This window comes from Onychostoma macrolepis, chromosome 13 (assembly GCF_012432095.1).
Source record: "Onychostoma macrolepis isolate SWU-2019 chromosome 13, ASM1243209v1, whole genome shotgun sequence".
Taxonomy (NCBI): Eukaryota; Metazoa; Chordata; class Actinopteri; order Cypriniformes; family Cyprinidae; genus Onychostoma; species Onychostoma macrolepis.
Window position 1 is genome coordinate 19140546 of NC_081167.1, and position 26871 is coordinate 19167416.

General features: G+C 36.0%; 5 protein-coding genes across 5 annotated transcripts in view; 2 read left to right on the forward strand and 3 right to left on the reverse strand.

The window, feature by feature from the left end:
• Positions 1 to 6429, forward strand: part of spock2 (SPARC (osteonectin), cwcv and kazal like domains proteoglycan 2) — a 36096-nt gene extending 29667 nt beyond the window's left edge. The window contains exons 8-10 of the mRNA XM_058796230.1: positions 2180 to 2242; positions 3912 to 4049; positions 4431 to 6429. Of these exons, the coding sequence (XP_058652213.1) occupies positions 2180 to 2242; positions 3912 to 4049; positions 4431 to 4576 (347 nt within the window). The 3' untranslated portion in view covers positions 4577 to 6429. The remainder of the gene's footprint in view (positions 1 to 2179; positions 2243 to 3911; positions 4050 to 4430) is intronic.
• A 236-nt stretch (positions 6430 to 6665) lies between these two features.
• tysnd1 (trypsin like peroxisomal matrix peptidase 1) lies at positions 6666 to 11211 on the reverse strand. The gene is made up of 4 exons (XM_058796229.1): positions 9847 to 11211; positions 9581 to 9711; positions 7929 to 8114; positions 6666 to 7628 (listed from the first exon to the last, which is right to left on the reverse strand). The coding sequence occupies exons 1-4, from the start codon at positions 10902 to 10904 to the stop codon at positions 7426 to 7428; spliced, it is 1578 nt and encodes a 525-aa protein (XP_058652212.1). The 5' UTR covers positions 10905 to 11211; the 3' UTR covers positions 6666 to 7425.
• A 1963-nt stretch (positions 11212 to 13174) lies between these two features.
• On the reverse strand, positions 13175 to 16541 carry sar1ab (secretion associated, Ras related GTPase 1Ab). The gene is made up of 7 exons (XM_058796006.1): positions 16370 to 16541; positions 15553 to 15626; positions 15351 to 15470; positions 15126 to 15191; positions 14834 to 14937; positions 14425 to 14556; positions 13175 to 14318 (listed from the first exon to the last, which is right to left on the reverse strand). Exons 2-7 carry the CDS (start codon positions 15608 to 15610, stop codon positions 14202 to 14204), a joined length of 597 nt encoding a protein of 198 aa, XP_058651989.1. The 5' UTR covers positions 15611 to 15626; positions 16370 to 16541; the 3' UTR covers positions 13175 to 14201.
• Positions 16542 to 17426: 885 nt separating this feature from the next.
• On the reverse strand, positions 17427 to 22206 carry ppa1b (inorganic pyrophosphatase 1b). The gene is made up of 11 exons (XM_058796250.1): positions 22047 to 22206; positions 20650 to 20714; positions 20211 to 20264; positions 19830 to 19949; positions 19029 to 19115; positions 18782 to 18908; positions 18571 to 18698; positions 18400 to 18485; positions 18095 to 18170; positions 17908 to 17947; positions 17427 to 17744 (listed from the first exon to the last, which is right to left on the reverse strand). Exons 1-11 carry the CDS (start codon positions 22105 to 22107, stop codon positions 17713 to 17715), a joined length of 876 nt encoding a protein of 291 aa, XP_058652233.1. The 5' UTR covers positions 22108 to 22206; the 3' UTR covers positions 17427 to 17712.
• Positions 22207 to 22914: 708 nt separating this feature from the next.
• eif4ebp2 (eukaryotic translation initiation factor 4E binding protein 2) lies at positions 22915 to 26790 on the forward strand. The gene is made up of 3 exons (XM_058796251.1): positions 22915 to 23226; positions 23968 to 24144; positions 24314 to 26790. The coding sequence occupies exons 1-3, from the start codon at positions 23094 to 23096 to the stop codon at positions 24343 to 24345; spliced, it is 342 nt and encodes a 113-aa protein (XP_058652234.1). The 5' UTR covers positions 22915 to 23093; the 3' UTR covers positions 24346 to 26790.
• The last annotated feature ends 81 nt before the right edge of the window (positions 26791 to 26871 follow it).

Below are 26871 nucleotides of genomic sequence, written 5' to 3' on the forward strand. Positions count from 1 at the left end.
AATTGGTTTTCTAAATATAATCAAACATTAAAGTGGGGAGGGGAACCGTATGTTTGGATTATTGTAATCCAAATCTGTCATTTCCTCTACAAACACCCCCTTTGGATAGAAAATGAGAGATAGGAGAGCTGGAGAAGGCATACATTGACCTTTAGCTGTTTGTGGCATGTGGAGAGAGTGATTTAGAGTATTAATTTTGACGAGATGCATAAGTCTGGAGGAATTGCTATTCAGTATGTGTTGCTAGGGTGACTGACAGTCAGTGAGTGTGTGTGTGTGTGTGTCAGAGGGGGAGAGCGTAGGTCTGTTTGCATGTGCATGTGTTTATAGGCAACATGCTCTACATATTAATGAGACTCGTAAGTGTGTTCTTTTGTTTGAGGAATTCCTTTGAGTGTGTGTGCGTTTACTTAAGCCATGGAGCATAGCAAGTTTCTTGACACAAACAGACATATGCTCCACTATGCATCGCACTGGAGGGGCACAGAGCTATATCTTAGCAGTAAAACACACACACACACACACACACACACAAACACACACACAAACACACTATAGACCAGCCTGCCTCTTGTTTGATGTGATTCTGCTCACGATATGTGGCTGGGCACTCTCATTTCTCCTGGGTAGGGCACAGTTGCTTTTGGCCTGTCACACTTTGTCTTCCCCTTGTATTTCCCCTGGTGGATAGGAAATGGCCATTGCAGAGGGAGAAACAACATCAGTGTTGGTTGTTGACAGCCTGCTCAGCCTCAAACTCTCTGGGACTAAAACCAGACGGGCAGTCAGACAGAAACCCACTGCATTTTTTTGACTTGACCTGTCCAGCCCTCACATAGTGATAGTGTTGAAGCGTTGGCGAATATTCCAGTATGTGCTATGCTGATTTATTTATTAAAGGAAACGTTCTGTCATCATTTACTAACCTTCATGTCATTCCTGAACCTGTATTACTTTCTTTCCTTTGTGGAATACAAACGTAGATGTTTGGGAGATGTTTACTTTCGAAGTCTTCTGGATATAATGTCTTTGTGTAATTACCAAATCTTGCTTGATAGCAGTGGTGTGTGTCATTTGAAACAATATTGTATTTATTGTTTTAACAATTTGTGAGCTGACATTTAGTATGTTGTAGAAACCGAACAAAAAAAGTCCACACATTCACTACGTCATGTAAAAAAAGTTCCAAACAAGCTAAAACAGAAGTGTTGTGTGAATTTGCATTTTTGAGCAAATTGTTTGAGTGAATGATTCAGTTACTCATTTATAAAGTCGCTAGGTTTTTGAATGAATAAGCAGCAAAAAACATAATAATAATAATAATAATAATCATTTCAATTAACGATTTGCACATTAAGACAGGGACATGCCACCTACTGGCAGTTTTAGTTTCATATTATAATAAAATAAAACAACACAATTTCACTTTTAAAATCATTTCATATTCCAGTATTCACAATTTAATTTTTTTAAAAGACTATATTATAGTGTAATAAAGTTAGAAAATGTCAGTATTAATGTTTTCATGTATGGCGAATAAAAAAAAGTAGTTCTGTAGAGCAATCCGCTCTGAAAGAATCTCTAAATATAAAGATATTTTTAAAAGAGAGAAATATTCTCTTTAATTATTGGGCATAATGGTTCCTCCTCAGTAGCTGTGGTCACCATTTGCTTTCATTGAATTGAAAAGAGCAGCTTGGACATTATGCTAAATAACTTCTTTTGTGTTCCTCAGAAGAAAGTCATTTTGGTTTTGAATGACTTGAGAGTGAGTAAATGATAGAATTTTCATTTTTGAGAAGAATATTCCTCTAATGCATTATAAGAAGGTTGTACATTTCACCTCAGGGCATTAAAGAGAAAATTGCAATATATAAATATTTAAATTTTGTTCAAAACCTATTTAAAGCAAGTTCTATCACTCAAAATTTAATTTACTCTTTCTTTCATGAATTGTATTGCCATAAAACTAGAGATTAGAGCGGTCTATTGTGGCACTTTTAAAATGTGTCTGTGTTTGGGTGTGATAGTGTGATTTGATTGTGCGGCTGCACGGAGAGCAGCCCTGGTGTAATGCTGCCTCATTTGGGAGTTGGTGGGGGAGCTCGTGTGAAGCGTTTGTCTGGAGGAGATTAGCACCGGCTCTTCCCTAAAGGCACTGATTGTTTTTCTTCCACAGAGCCTCCCTGCCTGGCTGAGCTAGAGCGAATCCAAGTGCAAGAAGGAGCCAAGAAGAAACCGGGTAAGAATGAACGCTCCACTGAGACTCGCTGTACTATCGCGGGAAGAGCAAATTAAGGTGTGAAGGAGAGGAACAAAGGGAGAACCAAAGAAAGAGGTTATATAGAATATATACAACTTGTAGAAGAAAGAATGGAAGAAAGAAGGTCGGTCAAAGGAAAAAGCGAGGCAGAAGGGAGGTAAGATGTAAACTCAGAAAAACAAGACGAGGGCGGCTCTGGCAAAAGTGACTCTAGAGGAGTTTCATTTAACAGATGACAAGCACAAGGCTGGGATTAGCCTCTAATCAGGTGTGTGGATTAGAGCGGCGCTCATGGCTGTGGGCAGTGCTGCATGTTTGGCTGCAGCTCTCTCAGGACTCTCCAAGGACATGCTGCAGATGCTTCAGCCAATCAGAGGCAGCCAAGATGCAAACAGCCCCCAAAGCCTGAGAACAAATATCAATGTATATAATACAAATAAAGTGTTTCATTGTTATTGTGAAGTGAGGTACATTTATTATTAAATCACAAAAGGAAGAAAATCTCCTAATATAATATCTAAACCTATCAAATAAACCTTTTTCACCTATATGATACATATTAAGAGTTACAAATCTGTGCATTCCAAAAAAGATCAAATGAACATTCCAGAGGTGTATAGTGCATTACTACTTTTGCCAGCCATGTTGAATAAATGTTCAAAAATAGAAAAGTGACAGTCCTAGAAAAAGCCTAACCTAGAAAGTACAACCTGTGTTTAACACTATAATGCATTTATAGTCAAATCACAATAAAAAACTGTTTATTTTTACTTATATTATTTTTTATAACAGATATATAATAATTTTCTGTCTTTTTTAATTACATATTTTGAGAGGATCTGACCATTGCTATGCAAGATTATGATAAATATTCCAGAGGTTCATGGAGTATCACCATATTTGTCAGCCTCATTTAAAACACAATTGCATGAAAAGAAGACAGTCATGTAGAATTACGGGTAAGTGTCAAAGGATAAGCTTAACCCTAAAAAAAAGTTTGGGTTTTTTCATTATTTAATTAGTTAATTTTCATTCATTATTAAATCACAAAGGGAAATAATTATATCTATCTATCTATCTATCTATCTATCTATATATAGTTGCAAATGGTCATCACTTACACCAGCTATGCTTAATTTATGTTCTCGTAAATAAAAAGCACACAAAGACATAAATAGGACAGTCAGGTTGAATTATGGGTAAGGGTAAATCCGTGGTGGTGGTGGTGGTTAGGATATAACATCACATTCTGAATGGTTAAAACTGGCTTTTAAAGATTTGTAGTTTAGTACACTCAATGCATCAGAGGGTTAAATCCTGCATTTCATTGCTAAATAGATCATGATGATTATGTGGACATATAGATGTTTATTACTCCGTGCAGCTGGTTTTTATCGTGCATCATGATTCGAGACACTGCAGACAGAAACCCAGCCCTCAACCCTCGCCAAGGTTACATTTTGTGCATTACAATGAGCAGTGTCACTTGAGTCTGTCACATGATTTACAGCAATATGCAAACTAGTTTGCAATGTCACCCGTGATGCAACACTCATTTTGTATAGGATATGAAAATGAATGTAAAACACGCATTGTGTTTCTCAAAACGTGCGTGTCTGTGTGTTTTCCTCTCTACTTGTCGTTTCAGATACATACATTCCCAGCTGTGATGAGGACGGCTTTTACAGGAGACTGCAGTGTGACAAGAGCAGAGGGGAGTGCTGGTGTGTGGACCAGCATGGAGGAGAGTTAATGGGCTCCAGAATCCATGGCAACCCCGACTGTGGTGAGCACGAGCACAACACACACACACACTACACTGAGGACAATGCTCCTTCTGTAGCTACAGGGCTTAGGGCTTAGATCCACAAAATCATCAGTCACCCATCTGACAGAAGACCAAGTGCTACATTCATTAGGCCAGGTTCATTTCCATTCCAAAAGAGCAGTTGTCTCACCGAAATAAAGGTCCTTAAGATTAATTACTACTGGCTGCGACGGACCTGCAGGTGATAAGAACAAATCCCCTGACTGGACATAAAATAGCGATTAAAAAGCCCAACGTCAAAGTCACACCTCCTGTTTGTTTATTGTCCTCACGCCAAGCGCATATTGTTTAGCCTAAAACGCTTGCAATATTTTTTTTAACAACATTTCCCTTTTGCAGACGAGGTGGTCACGTACTCGGGCGATTTTGGCAGCGGGCTCGGATGGGAAGATGAGGAGGAAAAGGAGGCGGAGGAGAACGGCGAGGAGGCTGAGGAGGAGGAAGGGGAGGTGGGGGAGGTAGATGACGGCGGATACATTTGGTAAAACGAAATGCGATTCTCGCCTTGTTCGACGTAGCTTTCTGTGGCCCATTTCTACAGAGGCAGCTCTATCTTCTGACATTAAACGGTGGACACTGGAGGGTCTGTCATCTTTATACTGCACTCCAAACAGCATTGACTTGGGGAGGGTGGGGGGGAGGGTGGCTTGGTTAGTGTTAGCTGTAGTGAGATTACGGTGTTGGGAAAGAGTTTTCAATTATTGGGCTTATGGATACTTCTGAAACATCATATTTTTGTTGTAAGTGCAAGAGTTTTCTCCTGAATCAGTCTCTAGCATCTGCAAACACGAGCTCAGAATTAGGCGCTTGATAGGTGTGATGTGATGCATTCTTATGCAAGTCTAATAAATACAAACTTTCGTCACTATACATTCAGAAATGATACAGTCTAAAGCGACTTTTTAAAGTATGTATATAAAGATAGACAGGCTTTAGGGTCTAACCTGTTTCATTGGATCTTCTGTCGACCATCAGCAACTGCTTTCTTTGGGAACTGAGACTGCTGCTAATGTTTTTGCTGTTAAAAGTTTCTGTAAATTCTTTGAAATGTCCTCCTAATGATTTAGCGTATATGAACACAGATTACTATAAAGACAAAGAGACACAAAGTCTAAAAACACAAGCTCAAAAAGCTAAGACTGTTACTCTGTTCTGTTCTGGCTGAAACAGTCTCTGCATCATTTCTTTGCTTCCTTGAAGTAGATATAGTCGTAAATGTCTTGAGATAAAGTAGCCTTGTCAGTGTATTTGAAGAACTATTTCTCCACGCTCACAAACTACAACCGATTTTAGGCTACTTGCCAGAAATACACAATGCACTTCTACAAGATGATCCTTGTCCTAAAGGCACTATTTTTTTTCCTGTCTTTTGTGTAATAATCCACTGAAACCAGAGATGGCAAAGCATTATATTTTCATATAAATTACACCTCAATGCAGTAGCTTTCTCCCTCACCCCGATGTCCAAATCATTGTTTTCTTTGAAATGGACAGTCATAAATCCTGAGATATGTGCGCTCTGGTTTCATATGTCTGTCATAATAGAATTTGCTTATACTCCACTAGGTCAGGCTGTAATACGGTACTTCTGATGCAACATGGCTATTATAACGAGGCAGTGTATGGATGAACAGGAGAGGCAGGAATGAGTTTTCGAAAATGCATTCTGACATATTCTCCCTCGTATACCCAAAGGGACCAATCTGTCTTTGCAGATGTCTTCTAATCAGATCTTCCCATCATTTGCAATGAAAGATGTGTTGGCTGTAATGTTCCTAGGTGTAAATATGGTGCTGCAGGGATTTATATTCAAGATCTGAATCTTAAAATCTACGACTTAAGGTGAAGTACATGAGTCCCGCAGTAAAAAAAAAATATGTTAAGCATCAAGTTTTTAGGGTTAAAATGCTGTAAAACGTGTATGAATTACAGACTCGGCCTGGTATGATAATTCACTCAGACGGGGTTTCGAAGCTGCACATAGGCAAGATAAAATGCATTTGATATGGTAACATCCCCAGCGTAAACACATTCATCAATGTACCTCGCGTCTACAGAAGAATATAAATCCTCCAAATGTCATTGAGACGAATCTTGAAGATATTTAAATTAGTTGTGGATTATCATAGACGACACCACCTTGCTGGTGTGATGGAGTGGAAAGACAGCCTGCTCATTAAAAGTCAATAGTGAATGTCCTGATGTCTTACTCAGCAGTGTAGAGGAGTCTGCTAACAGTGATGTTATACCACTTGGACTAGTGTATGATTGTATTGTACTGTACATGCCATTATTATTGTAAATACTTGGATTTACTGATTAGAAAACATTATATTTACGCTGAGTTGCAGTATATTTGCATTTAGTTGCATGTTTCTTTGTCCGAGTGTGTCATCTTTCTTGCCTGAATATGATTAAAGGCACTGGGCCCGAAAGTGCTGTTCCTTTGTTCTCCTAATTACTCCCAAGACTCTGCGACATGCTAATTTTCATGTGATACTGGCGACATGAGAAAACAAATCTTTTCAACCCACCTTTAAACACATTTTTTGACAAGTGCAATTTATAATAACTACCAAAATACCCAACAAAAGCTGGTTCTCAAGGCATACAAGAGTCACCAGAGGGTTCAAAAAAGAAGACATATTTTAACTTTAATAGAAGGCATGATGTAAACTTGTCTTTCAAATATTTAGTCATTAAGAAAATTAAACCGCATTTAACAGTAAGTAGTAAAAATGTGCATGATGAAATTATAATTATTTGCTATTATACTCTATTATAATACTGCATTGATTCATTATTGACACACATTTCATATTTGAGCAATCTAGTGTAGCTTGCTTGGCATCAATCTAAAATAGTTAGAAACCAGTTTTCAGTATTGGTTTCTAACCATTTTAGGTTTTCATCCCTGGTTTCTAACTATTTTACAAAAAAGCGTATGATGAAGCTCTGCTGTAACACTGCATTGTTTTAGTGTTGGCACACATTCATAAATTAGTGATCCAGTGCAGCAAACATTCTAAAGTTGGAATTAGAAACCAGGACTGAAAACATTTTTTTTTTTTTATTTAGTTATAATGTTTAAAGAATGTATCATAAATGCATTTTTATAATCCTAACTGTAGAGTTATATGACATGATACATAGTGCTGAAAAGAAAAATGTTTTGTTTTGACCAGTTATTATGTTCACTTGTTTGTATCTGTTTAAAATAAAAAAAATAAAATAAAAAACAGTTTAAGGGATGCAGGAATTTAAGCAGGATTTCTGTGTAATAAATAGTCAAGTTAAAAGATATTTTAAGTTTCACTGGAATTTTGGAGACTGATTAAAGCTTGCTCTGAAGGCTTTGTAGTCTCCATATCTTCCTTACATCATCCTGTGCACTGTCTAAGACCTTAAACACAGCAGCATCTCCCGTTTGAGCAAAACGTCTCAGCAGAGGCTCGAGAATAGTCACTGGGATGCTGAAGTTCAGGTGGGGATATGTCACGTTTGCTGCAAAGTCTCTTGTGTTACTGGACACGATACCTATTATTGGAATATATAAGATAAAAAAAAAAAAAAACATGAGACAGAATATGCCTATGAAAGCTTGATTAAAACAGACATTGTCATCAAATGAGAGCTGGAATGCTTTGATGCTGAAGTTTGAGAGAAAAATATGCTTAACTGGTCACATGGTGCCCCCTTCTGGTTAGAGAGGTATTGTATATTTCAATCTCCACTGAATACTGTTTTTTACTGAACAACAACTGGTTGATATTCTGATAAACAAAACCTTTTCCATTAATTCCTAACTACTTAAAATGAAATGTGTAATGATATTACCTAACAATTCCCCAGTGGCAGAGCGAATCACAGCACCACCACTGGCTCCAGACTGCACTGCACAAGTAGTCTGCAGCATCACAGGCTGAGACTGATGGGTAATAACTCTGGATAAGATCCCTGAGGTCAACGAAGGGCCACAGCTGCTCCCTAAAGCTCCATAACCCACAACAAGCACATCCTCACCTAAACAAACACACAACATGAGAATTCCAGGTGCTGCACAGGAATAAAGTACACACAGTTACAAAATATTTTATATAAACTGAAATAGATCATTATAATATGTGACCCTGGACCACAAAACCAGTCTTAAGTGTCAATTTTCCCGAAATTGAGATGTATGCATCATCTGAAAGTTGAATAAATAAGCTTTCCATTGATGTATGGTTTGTTAAGATTGGACAATATTTGGCCGAGATACAACAATTTGTAAATCTGTAATCTGAGGGTGCAAAAAAATCTAAATATTGAGAAAATCGCCTTTAAAGTTGTCCAAATGAAGTTCTTAGCAATGCATATTACTAATCAAAAATGAAGTTTTGATATATTTACGGTAAGAAATTGACAAAATATCTTCACGGAACATGATCTTTACTTAATATCCTAATGATTTTTGGCATAAAAGAAAAATGGATAATTTTGACCCATACAATGTATTTTTGGCTATTGCTACAAATACACCCCAGCGACTTAAGACTGGTTTTGTGGTCCAGGGTCACATATTTATAATACATTTAAATGTATTAAATTAGGTAGTGTATATATAGTCATCATTCTGTAAGTGTAATGCTTTTAAATGTATCTATGTTTCTTTTCAGCATGATACATAGTGCTAAAAAGAAAAATGTTTTGTTTTGACCAGTCATTATGTTCACTTGCTTGTATCTGATTTAAAAAAAAAAAAAATCAGTTTAAGGGATGCATGAATTTAAGCAGGATTTCTGTGTAATCGTAAATAGTCAAGTTAAAAGAAATTTTAAGTATCACTGAAATTTAATTAAACTAATTTTTATGCTGAAATCACAAAAGTCATAATTTGATAATTTTATTGTCATAATTGCCGTCATAATTCTTACTTTTTATGTGTATTTTGGTCACTTGACTTGCCATAATTTCAACTTGCATGCCATAAGGCCATAATTCATAATTATATAATCATTTTTACTTTTTGTGTCATAAATAATTACGACTTCTCATAATTTTGACTTTTCACGCCATAATTATGACGTTTTATTTCATAATTTCAACTTTTTGTTAATAACCTTAGAATTATGACATAGTGTATCACAATTTTGCCTATATGATTTACCAAAGCATGATTTGCTCTTATGTGACAGAAATAAGCTTCCATAGTTATATTTTGTATGTAAAAGATTGGAGTTAAATAAAAAATATAGTATCAAATATCACATTAATTGGTGTTGTATGTAAAATACTACGGTTAAATATAAAAATATAAATGTAGTGTCAAAAATTGATACAAAACCACCTGATATTTGGATATGAACTTACACACATAACTGACACACTGGAAAGAACAAATATTATTTTTCTTATGTTGGTGGCATTAGACATCCACAGAAAAATCACACCAAAATCTCAAAACAAACAAGGCTTCATTTCAATAAAACAGGTTTGCAGCACATTACCTGGGTGAAAGAACGTGGTAAACTGTGTTTTTACTGAGTCTACGAGGGGCTCCTGAAGCTCCACCACAGCGATATCAAAGGGAGATGACGGTGCTGATGAATACAGCACCTTACCACTAACTGCATGAAATCTGAGGTGGAAAGTTTAGATATTATTACAAATCCCATGGTGATTAAAAACACCAATAACATGTTTAACAAAGATCACCAAACAAAATGTCACTTCTTTAGGCCTTATAATTATAAATGAATTCAAAGCCCATTACCTTTCTCCAAAGTTGACTCTGACTGTAAGCACAGATTTTTCATACACCACATGCCTGCAGGTCAGAACCAGATTCTGGTTTAGCAGCACACCAGAACCCCACAGCAGGCCGCTCTCAATCAGCACCACTCCAGGGTAAAATTCTGAGCCTGGCTTTCGGTTTGCAGTTAATGGAGCTTGAAGAGAGCCAGTGATTAACTGAGATGACTTTTCTATCAGCGACTCCTGGATGGCACCAGCCTGTAGCATGTTTTTCAGAATCAGGTGAACCGAGCACACAAGTGTCAGCCCAATCCATTCATCTGATTTCCAGCACAGTGGTGAAACAATCAAACCCACAAGGTAAGATCTGCCTCCTTTGCTAACAAACACACCGCCTCCTTCGGTGCCAGGTAAGCAGCGGGCATCAGTCAGGATCAGGGCATTCTCATCTCCTGCCACATTACTAACTATACCTTTACTAATTGTGTTCATGAAGAGATCTGGACAGAGACCACCGAATGGAGAACCACATGTGATTACATGACAGCCCTTTTTAAGACTGCCACTCCTCGCCCATGGAATAGTTTTCTTACAGGTGCATGAGGATGAAGTGGGCACTTTTAAAAGTGCAAACCAGCTTAAAAACCTGGAGTCTTCCAGAACGTCTGTATCCAATGTGCCACTATAAAAGCCCCAGTTATCAGCCCCTTTGAAGATCTTGTGAAATGCATCTTGAAACTCCACACAATTGATCATCATTAACAGTTGAGCCTCTTGACGGCTCGTGTTGCGTCTGTCCGTTACACATGATTGGTTGGCGCAAAGGTGAATGTAATCTACATGCACTTTTATATCTTTAGTGAAACTTTCAGAATGCAGACTTTTCGAGTCTTTCTTCATGGACTGTCTGTCATTGATAAAGCGTGAGAACAAAATGCCACTACAGACTACAATCCCAGCCTGGTAATTCAGAAACACTCCACTACAGCTCATTTCTTTATTCTGAGATCCAGATGTGAGGTTGAGTGGCTTCTCGGACACTGTGACAACACAACATGTTTCTTCCACATTCTTCATTTTCAATCTTTGGATATATATAGATATGTATATATAACAGTATTAAGTTGGTTCAGTAAAATGGTAACAGTTTTTTATGGTAATAGTAATACTAATTCTTGCGTCTTGAAATGAGTTCAAGATACAAATGTCAAATGCGGCGCTGGAGGTCAAATAAACAAGAACACCATGCTAACAAACACAGTTTGTCAACAACAACTAGTTAGAGTTGCAACGAATACGTCTGACAAGCTAGATAATTTAATAATATCTACATTAACTTATCACCGACTTGATATTGTTGCATGCGCTATCCATCTGCAGTGCTTCCTGGTATGTTTTCATTGGCGTAAAAGTAGTCACGTGGTGGATGAACGTTGTAATTGGAAGTTCGACTCTTTCGAACAATTCGTTTCATAGAACCGGTTCAGTGATTCTTTTACGTCGCCGTTATCATCATAGACATAAAAAATACGATCGTTATGTCCGAAAGAGACGTTTCTCGCGTCAAACCATTCGCGAACGAGTAGTTTTCGCTTTGTAAATAAATAGACAAGACATTAACCGGTTTTGTTAACCGGTTCAACGGATTCATTGAAAAGATCCAACTCCAAAGAAAGTTTCGTTAACAAATCAGACGTCGTTTATGGGTGATTCTTAGACTATGGGCACTTTTATGTTCTTTGGTCATATTTTTAAAAATACATATAATTTTGGACAAATTCCTCTTTTTTTGTCAAACTAACAATAAAACCACCTTAAAAACTTTTTACTACCTTTCTGTTTGATTGTTTCATACTTTTCAACCTCCTTATAGGTGACAAAATCACTGTTTTCTCCTTGTCGCACACCCAGACTTTTAAACTTCAACAATGAAAATACAGTTTAAAAATATGACTTATCTAGTAACTATTAATGTACCTGAATTAAGCACTAGTAAAAGAATTAAAATACATTATAGTATTTAATGTGAGACCACTATCAATATTACTTTTTATACAAAATATAGCTGTCACACAGTATTGGTGTCATTTCCACCACAACACTGTAATGTCCCTTTAAAAGTTTGTTTGAAAGATTGTTCAGTGACATCAGAGCACATGTTGGACATAGAAGGAATTTAAATTTTCATCAACAACATGTGAAGAAAAATCAAGGTAAATATTGCTTGATCAGTTAATATATTTATTCTACGTCATTTCCAAACATGCTGTACCTTCAAGGGTGTTTTTAAAAAGCTAAAGATTTTAAGTTAAATAAGAGTATTTTGCATGAAATGCTAGTATTAATTCAAAGCTAATCAGTGAAGCTATCTTCCATTTTTTCACAAAAAACTACAGAAATGGCATTTCCACCACAGTCATTTCCACCACACTGCCTCTGTGGTGGAAATGACATTTATGGTTACAAAGTACAATTGATATGTTTAATGACTTTGTAAATTGAGTTTAATGAGTGTGATGAGTTTAAGACTTTTTCTGATAAATATCTCTGCTGTTTCTCTACATTCACGTTAATTAATTGTCATTTCCACAACACCCTGTCATTTCCACCACCACACGGTCATTTCCATCACCACACATTTTTTAAAAATATTTAAAAAGTTCTCATCACACATTAAAAATGTATTCACAATTTATGAGAATTCAAGTTATTTATTTTCTAATAAGCTCTTACCCAAACCAATATTACATTTCAGAGTGTGACAGGTGTACAGTTCAGCATTTGGTCCTTAGGGCAGTTAATTTATCTCATTGACAAATGTATAATTATTGTACATTGTGGAAAATCTGGTAAAACCAGTTACAAAAATGATCTTAGACAATGGCATAAGTTATTCTATATTTAAATAACAGCTGTATATTGAGATGTGGTGGAAATGACATTTGTTCATTGCAGGTCGGATAAATGTAAAATATTAACAATTTCTCTTGTAATCTAAGTTTGTTCTCTTACAGACCTTAAAACTAGACAAATTATTTAAACTTATGAGACTGTGTTATGTGACTTTTGAACAAGTTTTTTTTATTCAACTTCACAAGGCTAAAAGTTGAAGAAACACCCTTATACATTGGACTGTGTTCTTGTGTGACAATGTGCTAGTTCATTCTAATGGTCTCGTCACAAAGATAAGGATTCAGTACGGCCAAATAACCTTTTTTTTTCTTTTTTACTTCACTAGGATGTCACAGTTGTTTCAAATGTTTATTCAAATTGCTTTCTGCGATTCATAATTTCATATACATATGTATGATTTATTTGAGATCAAAGTACACATGAAAAATTCAATATACATATATATATATTTTATTTTTGTTTGCTTACTTCAGTGCATAAATGCTACAAAGTGCTACATGTGGCATGTACATAATCAGCCACTTCAAAAGATAAGCAGCATTGAAAATCCCAATCCTTTCACAAAAGCCTATGTACAAGGTTAAAAGTGACCAAGTAATATGACACATTTTCTATTGCACAGGCATATTTTCTATTAATTAAAAAGCCTATATACTCTCATGCCATAACTGCAAATAAGTTACAGATGGCAGTCAACAAGTACTCATTACACAGTCAGGTAGTTTTGTGTTGAAACAGGCTAATGTAGACATCACTGGCACTGAGTGCTACATAAGCACAGTCTTAAATGTATCAAAATACTACATACAAATCAAATATTTGTACTTTTTATATATTAGAAATATTTCATTTTAAATCTCGTGTAATATTAATATGCAAGCATGTATACATTGGCAATGTACACCAAATCACTTCAGAAGTTTTTCCTTGGAACAGGTGGGAAATACAGAATAGGGAAAAAAACACCAACATTAAGGCACTGAGGTAATGTAACATGAAAACAAAAAACACTGATTCTGTATCTTCTGATGATTTCACATCAGAATTTTACAGCACAAGTGATGTTCACCTAATTAAAATTTGTGATTCAAATGTTCAAATGGTATGTTTACCTTTCACATGGTATAAAATTGACACTGGATTGAAAAAAGCGTTTTGTAACTTGACGCCACCTCTTAAAATAACCCAGCTCAGTCAACTGTTAAAGCAAACTGTATTTCTATCCCTGCTTTTAGAAAAGGAAACAGCATAAATTACAGTTAAGGTAAACGTAACTTATGTAAGTAATTGCTACTGTAGCTTGAATGAATGCATATCTCAAAATACGTCTTCTTTATCACCACACTGGATTTTATAGGCTCAGATAATATAACACCCCTGGTTACTAGTTTCATTACAAGATAAATAATCAGTTAATAAATAAGGATACACAGGTTTTGAATTATAAACACATTAAATATGTTAATCAATATATTGAGAAAGCCATCGAAAACCTTCACCATATCCTTGTCTCTTCAACACACTGCACATAAACACTTCCATTGGCCTCAGGTTGAGTTCTTTCAGTGATACATTCCCCTGTGTGAGACAAAAGACCATGTATTGCTCCAGAAAATATCATTTATTTTGTTAAATATACTGTACAAGTAATAAATATATTAAATATATTCCCTCAATGTCCTACTTTTCCTGTGGTATGTCCATAGAGACCAAATATTCCTCTCAGCGCATCCTCACTAACTGCTTCTGGACGGTCGATTTTATTCCCCAAAATAAGGATTGGCACATTGGAGATGGTTTCATCAGTTAAGAGGGCCTATGATTAAAGAGCAAGGTGCCCCCATTATTATTCAAATACATGGCTGATTTTTGATTGGTGGGACTGGGAAGAAATTTAAATTAGCGCACTGAAGTCAGTGCACTGCAATGTCAAACAAAGGTACAAAACTTTCACGGGGCGGACAACTTTGTACCTTTTTTCTGACAGTTTGGATGTGTTCAAAGTTAAACATTCATTAGTAAATACTTGGGTATAGACAAATCCATTGATTATATTTATAAAAAAAATTAAAAAAAGTAAAAAGTACACTTACATCCAACTCAATTTTGGCTTCTAGTAGACGTTCATGGTCAGCACAGTCAACAAGATACACTATCCCATTTATTGCTGGAAGATAATTCCTCCAAACCCTTCTTGCTGAGGATTAAGAATAGACAAATCAATTTGCATTGTGTTTAAGGTTGTTCTAGAATTTCTAAACAAATTTGTTTATATATATTTTTCAAATAAATCTACTTTTAACTATAGTGGTGATTTTTTTTTTTTAATTCCTGAAATTTAAATTCCAAATATATTAATCGTTTATTAATAAATGCTATATTTACCTTGAGCATGTCCACCCAGGTCAAATGTTGTGAAAGTCATCCCAGCAATAGTCAGTTCTTCAGATGCTAACAGATAAGACAAGATATGGTACAACGTGTACAATGATACCTTCAACATATATAGAATTCAGTTTGTAAGAATAAGCCATTCTGTTTTTGTACTTCCTTATAAAATGCATACAGCTCATATTAAAAGAGTAAAACGTGGCACTTTAGGCTACTTACTAGGGTGAAGTGTTGGAACATGCTGCCCAAGTCGATCATCTTTAAGCATGTGCAATAATGTTGTTTTTCCAGCATTGTCTAATCCGAGAAAAACTAATTTACCAGACTTTTTATAGAGTCCTAAAATGAAATGAGATTATGAAAGATCAGCTACATTATGATTTGTGTTCATCAGTATTTCAGTATCTGTCTGATACTTTACCTAATAATTGTAACACACTGCTGAAACCTCTGTACAGCCAATTAAATATGAAAGACATTTTTGTAGCCTGTTCCCTGAAATAAAATAGCAGCAGAATGAGAGAATGGTTTCTATGCAGTACAAGATCCAAGACTTTTCAAGGGGCTCTGCTAACTCCAGAATAAGCTCTTTACCTAAATCTACTGTAAGCAGGTGAAAAACAGCTGATACTACGTTACTAAATGATCCAAGTTAACGTTTTGTGTCCAAAAGTGCATTTAAGAAAAGAAACATAAACCCCTCGTAGCTATTATCCAATATCCCGCACATAACATGAGCAAGAAACTATTTCTAGTTGTGAAACCTTGTCACTTGACGCCATGGATATAGCACACAGACATAGCTGTCACTCAAAGGAGAGCAACTCACGATCAAATTCAAGTGCATTTTTACACATTAATAAGGGTTTGCATTGTAAATTAAGATGAATACATGTGTAAGTACATATTACTGTTCCCCAACTGTACCTTAAATGTAATCGCAGTGTACACAGCACAAATGTTTAGCGCGCGTTTTCTAGAAACGCGTCTATACTGTGGAGGCGCTTTAAAACACACTCAAAACAACAGCCACATATGCTGAAGTTGAATGAGCAAAGTAGAGCATTGTAAAGGTAAAACGCTCACTATAACGTTATAGATAAAACCTTAAAACCTGGCTTTTGGTGTTAAAAATGTTTCTATTAAACATTGTAGCCAATGCCTAAATTTATGGTTGCGTCATATGTAAACAGCACAGGACACAGTACGTTGTAACAGGAAAATATTCGTGCCAATACCTGGAAGGTTTCGCTTCTGTTGTAGACCAGTCAGTCCGGTCTGTGCTCTGCTGCTAAAAAAACAGCCCGAATTTGACGTTTAACCGGAACTGCGTAGCTGCATAGGGTGGTCTCAGATCGATTGTAGGTTAATGTGCTGGCATCTGGTTGCTAAATGTTGACCGACTTGCGGCTGTGGGTTCTGATAGCTAAGACTTTACATTCAAAAGTTTGGGATCGATAAGATTTTTTTTTTTACAAATGTTTTTAAAACAAGTCTTTTATTCTCACTGCAAGACTGCATTTGTCAAAACCACAGTAATATTGTGAAAACTTCTTACAATTTAAAAGAACTGTTTTCTATTTTAAAAGGTAATTTATTACTATGAAAAGCTTATATTTCAGCAGGGATTACTCAAGTGTTACATGATCCTTTAGAAATCATAATAATATACTGATTTGGTGCTCAAGAAACATTTCTGCTGCGTAATTCTATATATATATATATATATATATATATATATATATATATGAGTGAAACTGTCTTTTTAATCAGGATTCTTTGATGAACAAAGTTCAAAAGAACAATTTATTTAAAGCATAAATCTTTTGTTACATTATAAATGTTTTTCTTGTCACTTTTGATCAACGTAACGTATCCTTGCCCGAATAGAAGTATAATACAAAAAATCTTACTGACCCCAGAATTTTGAATGGTAGGGGTAGTGTAGGAGAAAAAAAAAAAGTTAAACTGTTGTTGAAATTCTACATGGTAAAGCATTAGTTCATCCAAAAATATTGTCATCATTTTTTTGTTCCACACTTGTATGACATTGTTCCATGAATGTTAGGTAGAATGGCATCTCCAGTCACCATTCACTTACACTGTATGGGAAAAAACATGCAGTGAAAGTAAATGAGGCTGCCAGCATAATATCCGTTGTTGCACAGAACAAAGAAAGTCATGTGGGTTGAAACAACATGAGCTGGAGTAATCAACAGAATATTTCAATTATGTAAAGACAATCTAATACAGAACAAAAGGTATTAACAAAAAAGAAAATGTCTGACAGTAGTGTCATATGAGAAAAGCTTTATTAAAGCATTTGTTCAGAATCTTACAGTACCTGAGTTTGGCCAGACTATTAGCTAACTTTAGCATCTGTTACACAGATTATCTAACCATTATCGAATATAACTTAACTTAGCAAGACATTGGTTAGCTCCCCTAAATGTTAATGTGAGATTCAGTCCCCAGATAAGGTGTTAAGTGCCCGTTTTCATAAAATACCATTATTCTAGACAGATAATGACATACATTTTCGAAACATGATCAGACTGGTCCGTTCACAGTGTTATGTTCTTCAGTTCTTTGCATAGTAGAACCATTTGTCAACTGAAAAAGACAGCACAACAAAGTAAATATCACGGCAAATCTTGAAAGAAAAAGCGTAAACTCAAACTGAATGGATAAGTAACAGTAAAAATATATTTTTTAAAATGGACAGATCTGATGTTTCACTGTAAAAAAAGAAAAGAAAAGAAAAACAAATTCAAACCTGAGCTTGGAACTGGACTAGCTTCTCCACATGGGCAAGACTGAAAAATTAAAAGAAAAATTAGTTTCAGTTACCACACTAGTGAAGTCTTACTTGTCATAAGGAACCGCTATTACTGTTAGTCATCTGTATGTGCAATTAATAAAACAGTGAATAAATTAATTGAAAGCAAAAACAAAGTTCTTACTCCATCAACAACTGCTTTGGCTTCATCTGCCGAACAGCAGAATGGACTGTCTCCCTCTGAGACACACGTGTTCTTGCTGCACAGTAAAAGAGAAAAAAGCAACATGACTTATGGTGGCGCGGGGGTGTGGAAGCAAAGAAAATTATTTTATATTTTATATTATGTTGATGTGTTCCAGCAGTAAACCATGTCTACAACAGGTTATCTGTAGTGATTGAAAATGAAAGTGCAAACCGTCAAACTGAAATAAAATACTATGCAAAATGAGCAAACAAGTGCAGACCACTGAAGAAACATTTCCTTACCAGTTTAGTTCTCCAGCATTGGTTTTTTGTGAGATCAGTGCCTTCCAGAAGCCATGTGTGGCTTTGATTGTATCAATAGCAAAGTTCTAGAATAAATGTAGAATATTTATATGACAAATATGACCAATCACAAATTAAAGCTTGTTGTCAACAACTTTCTGAAATACACACCTTGTCTTTGAACTCTCCGTTGAATGCAAACTGGTTTTCAGGTTTCCCATCAGGTACCTTGTACCTCCTGAACCAGTTAACTGTAGCCTCAAGGTAGCCAGGCTTGAGTCGCTTCACATCACCAATGTCTATATTTCACACCAGAAAAATGATAACAATTACATATGTGTCTCTCTTCTAAGTCAAGTGGAAAGCAACGAGTGTTACTTACTGTTCAAGTCCTTTGCCTCAGGGTCATCAACATTGATTGCAATGACTTTCCAATCAGTTTCACCTTCATCAATCATTGCTAAAACACCCAGCACTTTCACTTTGATAACATCTCCACGACAGCACACCTGTGAAGATTAAGCATTGTGGGGTTTGTTTATCTAATCCAACTGTAGCTGCACATATGACAGCTTGCTTTATAAATTTGGCTTTAATTCATAGAATAAGACAAACACTGATATCTATACCTTGTTTCCAATTTCACAGACATCGATTGGGTCATTGTCACCACAACACCCTGTGTCATTGTCTTTGTGCCCAGGGTCTTCCCAAGTCTGTCAGAAAAGATTTAAAGAAAGTCGTTGTAAAATCTAGGGGGAAAAAAAGACACAATGGTACATGCAATTCACATCTACAAGAAAGGTTTTTAAAAATGCTAAACTGTCTCCACCAAGATCACTGGAATGCAGTGAGATGGAATAAACATATTTCTCCTGCAATGAAGGAAAATCTGTACAACCGTCTTTTCATATTGACAAGCCATACTAAAGGCATCAAGTACTAAAAGAATCAGTTTAAAGTTCTGTACATGAAGCTGGAATGCATATATACTGACATTTAAAGGTTTGGGGTCAATAAGATTTTTTAAACAAATTAACACTTATGTGACCATCACAACATTTATAATGTTATAAAAGATGAATGTTTCTTGAGCAGCAAATCAGCATATTAGAATGGAGAAATGTAGAGAAATATGGAGAAATGGCTGCTGAAAATTCAGCTTTCCCATCACAGAAATAAATAACATTTTAAAATATATTAAATAAGACAAGTTTTTAAAAATGGTAATCTCTCATAATATTCTATAGTATTTTTGATCAAATAAATGCGGCCTTGGCAAGCATAAGAGGTTTCTTTCAAAAGCATTAAAAGAAATATTACTGACCCCAAATATTTGAAGAGTAGTGGTTTAAACTGAAGCGGTTTCTACCTTCTGTCTGTTTTATTCTTTGTGTTTAATGTGTGATCAGTGCTGATTTAAAGCTTACTTGAGGGATTGCTCCATAATTCCAAATATAGCCTTTGTGGGGGAAAACATTGGCCACGTAGCGCAAATTGCCCTTCTTCACATCTTGCTTAATGGGGTTCAGTGGGTCTTTTGTAGCAATCTGAAAAGTAAACCATAATGTTATACATACAAACACCAAATATTTGATGAGTCATTATTTTGGTTAAATGTCAATACACAACCCACCACAAAATGTAGGTTAAAAGTCTTTTCCCTTTAACTGTACTGTCACCATTCATGTTTTAAGTGTGTAAATATATGACCTTCCAAAATAAATAGCCTGTTAAAAAGTCCTCTATTCTATTGTTTTATTCTGTTATACTGCAAGTGGTGTAGTTTTGTACTGTTGGTCATACTTTACCTCCATTTTTGCATTTGTCCATCGTGGTACTTCAACAACCATGTGGAAAATGTTCTACAGAGAGAAAAAAAAGATTTCTTTATAAAAAAGGGAACATTTGTATACATTTTAATTTTTACATTTACATTTTAAATGTGACATTCCCATCATTTTAACCTTCATATTATTAAAAAAAAAAATATGTAAAGCCATGAGAATGATTAATCAAGGTAAGATATCAGAACAGTCCAAAGTATTGAACGATTTAAGATGACACTACTGAAAGGGTAAAGATCACTCCTCTAACAGACCAAGTCCCTTCACCCGATAAAGAGCTGATATACACTGTGCTGGATTGTGAAATGGCCGTTCACTGCCAAAGGGGTCCCATAAGGTAGGGGGATCTACACTGAGACTAGGAGAAGAGAAACTAATAACATATTAAATTAACATACTGTACCTGAGCTTCATCTGCATACATAGGTATGTCATGGAATGCTGAAATGTACTTTCCATCGGAGTTCTCTGGAAAAAAACAAACAAAAAAAAGTTTGAATTGCATAACATATTTCTGTACAAATAAATATTTCAAAAAGGAAGCTGATCCTGATTTTATGTGATCAGTGTTATCTGATCACTTAAAACCTGGCTGAGCACCTGATTTCTATATTAAGGCACAAATAAAAAATAACTGAATAAAAGATGCCATGTCCTGTTGTTTATCTTGAAACTGATACATAACATGCAATGATTATGTATCATTATGTACCCCCCCCCCCCAGTTTTTATTTTTCAAAGCAAAAAAAAATGAATACATCTGTGTGATATTTGAATATATAAATGAATATATCTGTGTGAAGGAAGTATTTCTATAAGAGTATATCAGACATTCAGAAATGTCTTATGGTCAAGCCCAGGCACTTAAACTTTATTAAATTGTATATTATGCGTGCATTTATGGACTTTTATGAAGCATATCATATAACCCAAAACATAACAGAATTTATCACACCACTATTCATGTTCACAGAAAGCTGAGATATTCTGCACAACTTCTCACTAACGTTAGGTGTTCAAAAGAAGAAAGCCTGATTTGATGCGTTAGCGATGACAGAATATTATATATATATATTGAAGTGAATTATTGCGTTACACAGCACAAGTTAATAATAATGATATTGTCAATAATTTTACTTCTCAGAAGAGAGCAAGAGACGTCATGCTGCTGCTATGGATGAGATGTCTAATGCACAGTTGGCAACTAAAATAAACGAAGCACACCCAATTTTGTGGAAAATAGTCCAGTATATCTGCTTTAGTAACTTAATATTTTATTCATCCGAAATCATTTTAAACATTGCAGACAGTGTAACAGAAAAAAAAGAGAGATATTCTATGAAAATGTGTTAAAAGCAACCAAGTGCGCCAATGAGCAACCTTGGATTTACCCGTCCTTCATTCACACATTTTAATGAGCTTAGGTTATACCAACAATGCAAACAAAAATAACATCGTTTGCGATGTTGCACTGTTGGTAATAATAAAATATCATTTTTGGGACTTTCGGTTTTTACTATGCAACCGGTTTATCAGGCTTGCTTACTTCCTTCAAACTGAGAATAACTTTGCACAAATCTACAATTAATCAGACATTACAATAAACTTTATGCATCGAATATCAACTTAAGTCGTAACATCATTAAATTTATTAAATTGATTAGGTTTTAGGTCATAAATGACGCGAAAAAAAGCGACACGTGGGACTTGCGGCCCAGCCCCTTTCATCTTAAATCAATGAACTGTCCTGACCGTACAAACCTCTCATCACCAATCCCCGAGAACAGAGTTCATACTTACTCAAATAAATCCTATAACTCAAAGTGTTAGGGTTTCCTCTTTCTTCAGTGGAGAAACTCATATTGTGCGCTCTGTGTGCTGATTCCGGTACGACAGCAGTGAAGTGCTATAGAGGAAATCGCGCATGCGCAGAGACTGAATTGCGCAAAAGACGTAAGTGTATGTGCATCTGATTTGTGAATCGGCAGTGATAAACGGTGCTAGAAGATCTGGTGAAAGGAAATATAAAATATCACACTTTGAATGCGGTAACTTTGAATGTTTTCAAACTAAGACAGCTTTGCATATTTGCACCTAAAATCCTCAATCTAAGCTGCTTTTTTTCTGCTTTTGGCTGGTTTGAGTTAGTTTTACAGCCTGGCCAAGTCTTACCTTTATTTTCTAAACAGTTCACCTGTTTTAGCTGGTCAGCAAGGCGTTCTCTCAATCTAACCGACTGTCAAGTGTCCAAATCCAAATATTATACAATATATTAAGCAAGGGAGAAAAAAAACCCTGAACATTTCTTGAGCAACAAATCATAATATTAGAATGATTTCTGAGGGATAATAATAATATTTCACAACTTTACTGTTTTTCCTGCATTTTTATCAAATAAATGCAGTCTTGGTGAGCATATGAGATTTCTTTCTAAAACATTTGAAAATTATTCATTATATATAATCTGAAGCATGCAGAATATGTTTATTCGCTATATTATATACGTACGCTCTCGTTACCTTTATTTTCTAATAAAAATATATAATTCTATTATTTATCTAACCATCTTTCCTCGCTGAATATTAAAGATTAAAATGAATATGACGATGACGTTTCGCGGAGTGGGCGTTTGTGCGACGTAATTCTCCGTTGACGTCATATCCTCCTAGCTCTCTTCGCTTCCTGCCTGGCGGAGGGAGGGGTCGGTGCTGACGGCTGGGAGGACGAGCTGAACGTTAAGAAAGCCTTGGGAAAGCGATAAGAAACGAGGGGAAAGGGCCCGAGGTTTTTTACCTTCCATCGGGAAAACTTGTCGCTCGACTCTGATTAGCACCCGAAGCAAGTGCAATGTCGTCCAGTCGTCAGCTTAGTGAGAGCAGGGCCATCCCGACCAGGACGGTGCTGATCAACGACTCAACGCAGCTACCTCACGACTATTGCACCACTCCTGGAGGCACTTTATTCTCCACCACCCCGGGAGGTAATAACCCAGGCTTATATCTGCAGCCGTTTGCCTGTTGTTTGTGTGGAGACCGTCTAATGTTAGAGGGTGGCCTCTGTTGGCCAGGAAGCCGTAACCACATAAAAGGCTGTGTCTCAAAACCTAGCGTTCAACCTGTTTAGACAGCATTTTTAGGGTTCGTAGGAACGTTTAGTTAGCTTGCATGTTGACAGTCTGATGATGCTCAAAATGTCGAGACGTTTTAATCGACGATGACAAAAACATGTTGCCTAGGAAGGCTGCTTCCTGTGCTTTTGAGACAGAGCCATGTAGTTCAAAACAAAAACAGCGCCGCCTGTGCGACTCTCTGATCAACATGATTGGTCCGCAGTGACTGATGGACAGAATAGAGCAGAACAAAGGAATGCATTAGATTAAACATACAGAGAACGGCACGTGTAGCAGTAAACACCCTACCGAGTGTCTTGATTGCTGTCAGTCATTACTTAATTTTATTGTTTGTTGCAACCATTGATACTAAATTAGTCTTTGTGATTTCAAAAGCATTAAAATGTGTTTCACTTTAAGGCAGATGATTATCATAAAAAAAGTTTGTTGGCAAAGTGCACTCAATTGTCATGATTTAATGTGACTTGTTTTTTCGTCCTTGTAACAATAAAGGAAATGTGTCGGACTGCTTCAGGATTATTAAATTTTATGCAGGCTGGTAGTTATGTAATAAAACCAGCTTATAACAGTATGTTTATTATGACAATGCAGGAACCCGAATAATCTATGATCGCAAGTTCCTGTTAGACCGGCGTAACTCACCCATCGCCCAGACCCCACCAGCACACCTGCCGGTTATCCCAGGAGTGACAAGCAAGAACGTTCTGAATGAAAACAAGAGGAATGAGGCTAACAACATCAACAACCATGATGCCAAGCCAGGGCAAGGTTAGTCTTTAAAACTGACCAAACTGGAACTTCCCTGCTTTGTGCTCAGTCATCATATGTACACAAACAGTTATGGGTCTGGTTGACAAGGGTTAGACTAGTGTTCGCTCATACTATTCTCTTTTAATGGTCATGCATGATTGTTTTTATGTGTGTGTGTCTGTTGCAGGTGAAGATGCTCAGTTTGAGATGGACATCTAAAGAAGAGGAACCAACAAGAAGAATGATTAATTACCTGGTACCTGTGTGCCAGTGGCTTGGCTTGTAGAAACCAATGTTGTGAGCCCTCTCCTTTAGCTCTCTCTAGCTGCTGGGTGCTGCATAATCATGGGGATAAATGACTAAAAGTTTGCCCAGTGGGGCTGCTGGAGCCCTGAAAGTTAACCTGAGAGCCTGTTGAGCTCTTTTTGTTTAGGTTTCAGGGCAGCCATCAGCTGTGCTTGCTTAAGTCACAGAGCAAGGGAAAAATTCTGTATTGTAAGTGCCCGGATATGTTACCTATTTACCGTAATAGACTCATAAACAAATCAGCCATCAGAGATTCACTGCTGATAGATCAGAGTACACTGTTCCAGTTGATACCCTTAATGCAGTCTGCTTGGTTCACATGTAAACTGATTTGCACTCAAGTCAGGAAATGCAGTTATCTGTATGTTCATGTCCTCCCAAATGTAAGATCTTTTTTTCCCATTCAAAACAATTACTGGATCTTTTTTTTCTAGTTTTATTTAAAAGGGACAGCAGGATAATCATACTTTTGATTAAAAAAAAATGAAAGGATTCCGTATTCATTCCAAGTCTTTTATATCAGTTAAAACAGTTGACTTTTTTTCTAGATTTTTATCTTCAGCTATTTGTTCAGCTCAGAACAATAATTTTATAGAATTGTCCAAAAACAGACCACAGACCTTAATTACTGAGTCAAATTTTTGTAGGATTACGATGCCAAACAAATTTTCTAGTTTTATTTAGAACTACCCCAGAATTTCAGTACGTAGTCTTCTAATTTCCTTTCGCCCTTTTAGCTGGTTAATTTTAAGTAATAACATCTGATCGCAATTTTGAAAGACCAAACTGTTACCTTAGGTCAGAGAGAATGTTTCAGATTTGTCCTGCTTACAGTGTGATTTGTACCTACCTTTGCATGGCGAGACACTTGAAATGTCAACATCAGCTCTTAATTCACATCGTCTGGTTAAAGGTAGACAATACCAAGTACCGTTGGACTGATCAAGGGTTTAATATGCTTTATGAAACGATGAAAAAAAGAGAGCTGGTCTCAGGAAGCACTTGCGTTATGTACCTAACAAGTACACATCTTATGGCTCCGTTCATGGGAGAAATAGCACGGTGAATATTTAACATTAATATCAGCTGTGACATCTACTGTCACTTTCCGATTACTACAATCCTTACGAACCTTGATAATCAAATCAAAGGTAGGAAAGCACTGAAGTGTTGTTTTGGTCATTTTACTATTGTCTGTCTCACAGCCACACAATGTGAACGATCCTTTGAAAGATGGATAGTTTTGTAGTGACCAGACATTCATATTTTGATTCAGATCAAATATCTTGAAAACTTGAATTGAATCTTTCCAATGCTCTTCTATGCATGTTCTTTTGGTCTGCTTTTTAGTCTTTAGTTATCACAGATCATTTAGATGTTGAGTTTTTTTGGGATGCCAAATCTTGTGGAAGGCGAGAAGGTTTGATTTAATATTGAAATAGAATTAAGCAAAGAGATTATCCAAACAAAGTGACTTAAAGAGGATAAGACTTATTCTCATGACTTTAATTGTGTCGTTCTGTGCTCTGGTCATTCTCTGAAGCACAGAATTTTTTTTTTCTCTCTCTCTCTCACACAGTGATCTCTTGTGCTTAGCCTCTGTATCCATGCCTTACTTTACTAAGCTGAGCAGCTGTGTCAAATACAGTTCCCTTTCATACCTTAAATGCAGGATCAGTTCCTTTCTGTTTGATTTCTTTCCAACTTTCAAGTTGAGGATAAGATCAAGATATTGCTATGTTTTACTAGAAAACATTATATTTTTGGAAACATGTTTGTTATTATTTACTTTCTTACAGAGATGGAAAGATTTGCAGATACAGCAGTGTAATATTTGTAATAGTAATGGACTGGTTAAAAAATAAACACGGTTTAGGTTCGACTTTGATCGGTTGCAGTTAACTTTCTATAAAATATTCAGTACTGGTGAAATCCTTGACAATTAGATTCACACTTTCATTTCCGGTTTGATTTATAGACTTTTGTATGAGTCATATTCAAGTAATAATGAATTACAGTAAAGGGAAGTTGAAATACTGTCCTTCTGTAATAGATTTGTCAAATCCCAGCTTGTTTCAACTCTGAAGTATAGACGTTTAGTTGCTTCTTTTTTTTTTCTCTCTAAAAAAGGATCACTGCTTAATTTTTCTTCATATTTTCCCCAGGTCTCAGAAACTTTCAGAAATGCATTTAGCTCTCTGTTTGATGAGGTTTAGGTTGAATGGTTTATCTAATGTGGCAGAAATTGGAAACTGTATTTTCTTTCTTCTTTGAGACCCTGTTCAATTTAATTTTAATGAAATGCCAATGCCAGTGGACACTGTTACAGCAAGATCAATAAAAGTACCTTGATATCAACTTGTCTGTTTGTCTTCTCTGCCAAATGCTTGTGCATTTCAATATGCTTGAATGTCATGTAAATAATCTGATTGAAATACT

Coding starts and splice junctions, on each gene's coding strand:
- sar1ab (XM_058796006.1), bottom strand. CDS start 15,610: ATGTCTTTCATATTTAATTGGCTGTACAGAGGTTTCAGCAGTGTGTTA. Junction 14,938..15,125: donor CCTGGGTGGACATGCTCAAG/GTAAATATAGCA, acceptor CTTAATCCTCAG/CAAGAAGGGTTTGGAGGAAT. Junction 14,319..14,424: donor ATGGACATACCACAGGAAAA/GTAGGACATTGA, acceptor TGTCTCACACAG/GGGAATGTATCACTGAAAGA.
- ppa1b (XM_058796250.1), bottom strand. CDS start 22,107: ATGAGTTTCTCCACTGAAGAAAGAGGAAACCCTAACACTTTGAGTTAT. Junction 19,950..20,210: donor GGACAAATGCAAAAATGGAG/GTAAAGTATGAC, acceptor TTTACTTTTCAG/ATTGCTACAAAAGACCCACT. Junction 18,909..19,028: donor TCTGTGAAATTGGAAACAAG/GTATAGATATCA, acceptor TAATCTTCACAG/GTGTGCTGTCGTGGAGATGT.
- eif4ebp2 (XM_058796251.1), top strand. CDS start 23,094: ATGTCGTCCAGTCGTCAGCTTAGTGAGAGCAGGGCCATCCCGACCAGG. Junction 23,227..23,967: donor ATTCTCCACCACCCCGGGAG/GTAATAACCCAG, acceptor ATGACAATGCAG/GAACCCGAATAATCTATGAT. Junction 24,145..24,313: donor TGATGCCAAGCCAGGGCAAG/GTTAGTCTTTAA, acceptor TGTCTGTTGCAG/GTGAAGATGCTCAGTTTGAG.
- tysnd1 (XM_058796229.1), bottom strand. CDS start 10,904: ATGAAGAATGTGGAAGAAACATGTTGTGTTGTCACAGTGTCCGAGAAG. Junction 9,712..9,846: donor AGAGTCAACTTTGGAGAAAG/GTAATGGGCTTT, acceptor TTTCCACCTCAG/ATTTCATGCAGTTAGTGGTA. Junction 8,115..9,580: donor TACCACGTTCTTTCACCCAG/GTAATGTGCTGC, acceptor GTGTTTGTTTAG/GTGAGGATGTGCTTGTTGTG.